The sequence below is a fragment of the Grampus griseus genome (genome assembly GCF_964374135.1).
Source record: "Grampus griseus genome assembly, chromosome: 6".
Lineage (NCBI taxonomy): Eukaryota > Metazoa > Chordata > Mammalia > Artiodactyla > Delphinidae > Grampus > Grampus griseus.
The window spans coordinates 8,663,785-8,669,996 of record NC_139000.1 but is presented as its reverse complement, the minus strand read 5'-3'; the positions used below and the strand labels follow the sequence as shown (position 1 = coordinate 8,669,996).

The 6,212-nt window shown below is 42.7% G+C and overlaps 1 protein-coding gene across 1 annotated transcript; it reads left to right on the top strand.

Annotated features, from left to right (window-relative positions):
- Positions 1-2,006: 2,006 nt before the first annotated feature.
- ZBTB34 (zinc finger and BTB domain containing 34) lies at positions 2,007-4,116 on the top strand. The gene is made up of 2 exons (XM_082656851.1): positions 2,007-2,059; positions 2,170-4,116. The coding sequence occupies exon 2, from the start codon at positions 2,180-2,182 to the stop codon at positions 3,692-3,694; it is 1,515 nt and encodes a 504-aa protein (XP_082512977.1). The 5' UTR covers positions 2,007-2,059; positions 2,170-2,179; the 3' UTR covers positions 3,695-4,116.
- The last annotated feature ends 2,096 nt before the right edge of the window (positions 4,117-6,212 follow it).

Here is a 6,212-nt window from a genome sequence, read left to right as displayed (position 1 = left end):
TATTAGGAAAATATTGTTCTATTCTTAGCTTATTAAGTATTTTTATCTTTACTTTGAAAGTAACTTTTTAAAATGCATTTTTGGCATAGAATTGATTTGGCCATATGGTTTTTCTCCTTTGACTTATTGAGGTTGCAGATTACATTTGTGTATGTCCTAACATATAGCCATTCTTACATTTGATCATAATATATTATTCTTTTAATAGGTTATATTTGCTAGTATTTCCTTTAGGATATTAAAGTAAGTCTGTTCAGTGAAGTCTCTACGTAGGTAAAGTTGACGGTCTTTATGCTGTTTGCCATATTCTAATGTCAGACTTATGCCATACGAACTGAGATGCTTTAAATATTTTAGCATGCATCTAGAACAGTGTGAATGGCCTGAGGATCATTTGTGCTTTGGCACTTCTGTTTCTTTTTAATTCTGCCAATTTATGTTATCCTAAAAATATGTCCATTCCACTTGGATTTCAAATTGATTTCAATCATAAATCTAGGATAAATAATGGCACAGGGTTCCTCTCTAACTAAAATGTTTTAATAAATTCTGAGGTGGTTAAGAAAAATTCTGATGTGATTTATCATCACACTGATTGATCTTTTTCTGCAAAAGTTTTAGATTTCGTTGCACATTGTCTTGTCTTAAATTTTAAAACTTTGTGATTAAATACTGTTCTGTATTAATTACATTTTTGTTTTCTTTGGGTTTAGTTTGTTCCTTTTCTGACCTCATAAGTGATTTCATTTATTTTTATTCTTTATTGTTTAATGATAAAAATTTTTAAGGCACTGACATTGTTAAAATTTGTTAGTTCAGAACCCCAGCATTTCATTGTGAAAAATTTCAAACATACCCAAAAGTTGAATTTTACAATAAACACCTGTATACTCAAACTAGACTCTACACTTGTTAACATTTTATTTTGTTTGCTTTATCACATATCTGTCCATCTCTTTTTGGATACATTGTTAGGTAAGTTGAAGATATAAGTAAACTTCATTCCTAAACCCGTACTGCAGATTTGATGTGAGTTTTCTTATTTTCTAAATAGCTCTATTCCTTATTGATTTTCTTTTTGATTCAGTGCTTATTCAGGAGGTGTTTAAATTTCTCTTGATTGGGTTTTTTTTTTGTTTGTTTGTTTTGGTTTTTTTTGCGGTACACGGGCCTCTCACCGTTGTGGCCTCTCCCGCTGCGGAGCACAGGCTCCAGATGCGCAGGCTCAGCGGCCATGGCTCACGGGCCCAGCCGCTCTGCGGCATGTGGGATCTTCCCGGACCGCGGCACGAACCCGTGTCCCCTGCATCGGCAGGTGGACTCTCAACCACTGCGCCACCAGGGAAGCCCTATTGGTTGGATTTTAAAAACAAAAATATAAATGTGAGATCTAATTTTGTTGTTTTGGTCAGAGAATGCAGCCTGGGCTCTACACCTTTCTGTAGTTTTGAGTGATCAGGGCTGTGGGCTCTAGGCAGAGGGCAGCCAGCCTGTCCTGAGCACGCCAGCAGTGTGAGCACTAGCCGAGGATGATGCACTCCTGACGTGTCCGTCACTCTTCTTGATCCTCCTGTCTAAAAACTCTTCACTGAAGACGGCCGAGCATTGGGCTATGAATTACCAACCCAAAAGGATGTAAATGTGTGTAGAGCTGAAGGGGAAAAAATGCACAACAAGACAACAACTCAAACTCTAAAAAGGTTTAAGCTCCATTCAGTATCCAGTGTGCTGTATACTTGCAAAATACCAATTGGAAATATACAAATAAGGCAGAGCATTTTTTTAAATGAATTTACTTCTGTTTTACAGAGTACTTCAAATCCTCAAAGGTAGGTGAAACAGAAAAATATATTTCTTAAAAGGATACCAAGTTCTCAGCTATAGCTAAAATGGCTCTACTGTATGTTACATGTTTTACTTTGATCAAGATGTATGTCAGGTAATTAGGAGACTTGGCTAATGGATCATTAGGTTATTTATCTTTAGGTGAATTAACCAAGGCATGAAAGACTGAAAATAAGTAAGAGGAGAAAAGAAATGCTCAGGCGGACCCTAGGAGGTATAGTAGCTACAATGGAGGGGGTGGTGGTATTTTTGCAAGGCTGTGTTTATGCCACTTGTACTTAGTGAGGAGTCACTGGCGAATTATGAAACTCTCTCTTTCCTCAGATTACGCTTCATGTCAGTAGAAATGGACAGCAGCAGTTTTATTCAGTTTGATGTGCCCGAGTACAGCAGCACCGTTCTGAGCCAGCTAAACGAGCTCCGCCTGCAAGGGAAACTATGTGACATCATCGTCCACATTCAGGGTCAGCCGTTCCGAGCCCACAAAGCAGTCCTTGCGGCCAGCTCCCCCTACTTCCGGGACCATTCAGCATTAAGTACCATGAGTGGCTTGTCAATATCAGTGATTAAAAATCCCAATGTGTTTGAACAGTTGCTTTCATTTTGTTACACTGGAAGAATGTCCTTGCAGCTGAAGGATGTTGTCAGTTTTCTGACTGCAGCTAGCTTTCTTCAGATGCAGTGTGTCATTGACAAGTGCACGCAGATCCTAGAGAGCATCCATTCAAAAATCAGTGTTGGAGATGTGGACTCTGTGACCGTCGGTGCGGAAGAGACTCCAGAGAGTCGTAATGGAGTTAAAGACAGCAGCTACTTTGCCAACCCGGTGGAGATCTCCCCTCCATACTGCTCTCAGGTACGGCAGCCTACCACAAGCAGTGATCTTCGGATGGAGACGACACCCAGCAAAGCCTTGCGCAGCCGTGTACAGGAGGAAGGGCACTCGGACCGAGGGAGCAGTGGGAGCGTCTCTGAGTACGAGATTCAGATCGAGGGGGACCATGAGCAAGGGGACCTGCTGGGGAGGGAGAGCCAGATCACTGAAGTGAAAGTGAAGATGGAAAAGTCTGACCGTCCCAGCTGTTCCGACAGCTCCTCCCTGGGAGACGATGGCTACCACACCGAGATGGTTGATGGGGAACAAGTTGTGGCCGTGAATGTGGGCTCCTATGGTTCTGTGCTCCAGCACGCCTACTCTTACTCCCAGGCAGCTTCACAGCCAGCCGGCGTAGCTGAAGCTTTTGGAAGTTTGAGTAATTCCAGCCCATCCAGATCCATGCTGAGCTGTTTCCGAGGAGGTCGTGCCCGCCAGAAGCGGGCTCTGTCTGTCCATCTGCACAGTGATCTGCAGGGCTTGGTGCAGGGTTCCGACAGTGAAGCTATGATGAATAACCCCGGGTTTGAGAGCAGCCCCCGGGAGAGGAGTGCAAGAGGTCACTGGTACCCGTACAATGAGAGGTTGATCTGTATTTACTGTGGAAAGTCCTTCAACCAGAAGGGAAGCCTTGACAGGCACATGCGACTCCATATGGGAATCACCCCCTTTGTGTGCAAGTTCTGCGGGAAGAAGTACACGCGGAAGGACCAGCTGGAGTACCACATCCGGGGCCATACCGACGATAAACCATTCCGCTGTGAGATCTGCGGGAAGTGCTTTCCATTCCAAGGTACCCTCAACCAGCACCTGCGGAAAAACCACCCTGGCATAGCTGAAGTCAGGAGTCGCATCGAGTCCCCTGAGAGAACAGATGTGTATGTGGAACAGAAACTAGAAAATGATGCGTCGGCCTCAGAGATGGCCCTAGATTCCCGGATGGAAATTCACACGGTGTCTGATGCTCCTGATTAAGATGGTAAAGAAGTGCACCCCACAAAGCACATTAATCAACGCCTGTTTGTGATTTGCTTTGTTGTAACCTTTGGTTTTCCCAACCATCTGGAAATCTCTTGGTCTCTTGGCAGTTTTTCTAAGGTTTCTGGAAGGAACACTTCATTGTGTTTATCCTTTCCCCCGCCCTCCTTCCCTCAAGGAGCTCAAAGCATGAAGGGCAGCGTATCCAGGGAAAACACAGGCTGACAGTATTCCTCTTTGGCTGAACTCTTCATCCAAAACCTGCCAGTGATTTAGCTATGCCAACTGGTTGACCCTACATTCTCTGCCAAGAGGCATACTCTCCCATTGTGTGCACTGGCACCAGTGCATTTCCATGGAGGGAGACTGGGATGCCGTCAGCTGATACAAATGGGTAACCTTTTCTAATTTAAAATTACTTTTAGGGGGTAGTTAGACAATTTTTATATATATATATATAATAAAGCAATTATTATATATATAGTATATATACATTCTCAAATTTGATTTTATTCTGGTTGAGGTGAATGTAAGAGGAATATATAATTTAATACAATGTGAACAGGGCTTTTGACTCTGTCTCGCCCCTACCTAATATGTTAGGGTTTTGCCCCTTTATTTCCCTTATAAAAGAATGTTAATAGGTTTTCAAATATATTAATCATTGTGTCCAAAAGCAAGCAAAGCAAATCACAGTGTTCATAGCTCTGCTTCATAACAAATACATAAACCAAATGCCATAAAATGTATTCAACTCTAGTTGGAAACCATTTGGAATTTTTGTTAGTTGTCCAGTAGGTAAGCTGGATGACCCGTGGTGCTGACCTTTTTACATACAGTAGTGTTATATTAGTCAACCCCAAAGGAGCAGTGGTTTTCAATGTTTTTACTGGCCTATGAATCTACCTTCATTCCGTACTGTAGAAACATACCAGGTAACTAAATCGAATCACTCTCTACCGTGAGTTAGTACTCGCACTAAAGGAAAGGGATTTGTAGTTCTGTCTACAAAATTCTCCAAGCAGTGTTGTGGTTTTTTTTCTTCTTTCTCTTTTCAAACAGCCAGTTCAGGTGCACAGCAACTTTTTCTACATGCAGTTCCCAGGGAAACTGCAGAACTTGGAATTTGTACTTTTTGTAAAGATATACTCTATGGGAATTGCAAGCAATATATCTATCTTAGTATTGTGTGAGCTGATGAGAGCCTCCGTGGCTCCCCCGCTCTCTCAGTGTTTCCTGCTTGAAGAAACCAACAGTTAAAAAGCCCTCTAAGATACTCTGTGTGTCACCAAATCTCTGTGTGTCACCATTTTTTTGGTCACGTGGTGCTATTTTTATGTTATGTATCTTTTAGGTCAGTATAGTTGTAGAAAATGTGAAATCTAATGGTAAAAGTGAATTATAATTTTTTTCCTCTCTTGAGTTTATAGCTTGAAAAAAGACCTCAAAAGCATGTGCTGGCAAACACATTACTGTATAAAAACATACCCGAGTCCTATTTGGATAATGTTTTGTTAGTACTTGAGGAAGTGTCTTCAGTTTTATATTTTGTTCACCCATGTGCTCCTAGTATACAAAACGGGCTTTATGAGATTGCCCTGGTACTGTGTACTCCGGCAGAGAGTAATGTTGTAAGCAGTTTGGTGGTGAGTTTGTGCTGCAGGCTGTCGGTAAGATGTCAGCACTCCAGGCTCTCTGCTTGAGAACCTTGGCCCTGAAACTCACAACTAGTGTGTCTCCACGGGAGAAGAGCACAGACCACCTAAGAGAAAAACAAAAGCGAAATTCGGACCAACCTCAGAGGCTAGGAGTTAAAGGAATACAAAAGTAGATGTTTGCTGGTTTTCCGTGCTTTTTTGGCTCTTAAAATACCAAGAATGGAGTTGGGGTGGGGGGTGTTTGGGGATTTTTTTTTTTTTTTTTTTGGTTTTTTTTGGGGAAAAAATCATTCAGGCCCTTGTGTGTGATCGCCCCCGGGGGTGGTAGCTGTGCAGTAGCATCTCTTTAGCACAGGGGATCTGTTCACGCGTGAGCCGCTGCTCTCCACATCAGTGTTACTACGTACAGACACACGCGAGTCCTGCCGCTCCAAGGAGCGACTTCTGCTAACCGGGTATATAGTATGCCTTTTCCTGTCAGACTGCCTAAGTCAGGGGTCTGTTCTCTCCCTGAAGCACTTGCTCAACTCCTGTCAAAGCCGTGTGCCTCAAGGGGAGGCTGGACCCCAAGTGTTTACCCACTTAAATATGTTCTGGGGTTTCAGGTAAATGTTTGTGATTTTTTTTCCTTACATGAATAAGTTTGATTTTTTTTTTTCCGTCAAAGAATTAAATGCAAAAAATTTGTGTTGTGATACAAATTAAGTTTGTGACAAGAAGCGCCCAAATCGAGGACATGAGAGGTCAGGCTCAGGGAAGGAGCCTCCTTTTCACTCAGGCTTGGGGCCTTCTGAGAGGTCTCCAGAGCATCCTGTGATAAACGAGACAAGTGAGGAGGGGCGGCACTTGGGGCAAGC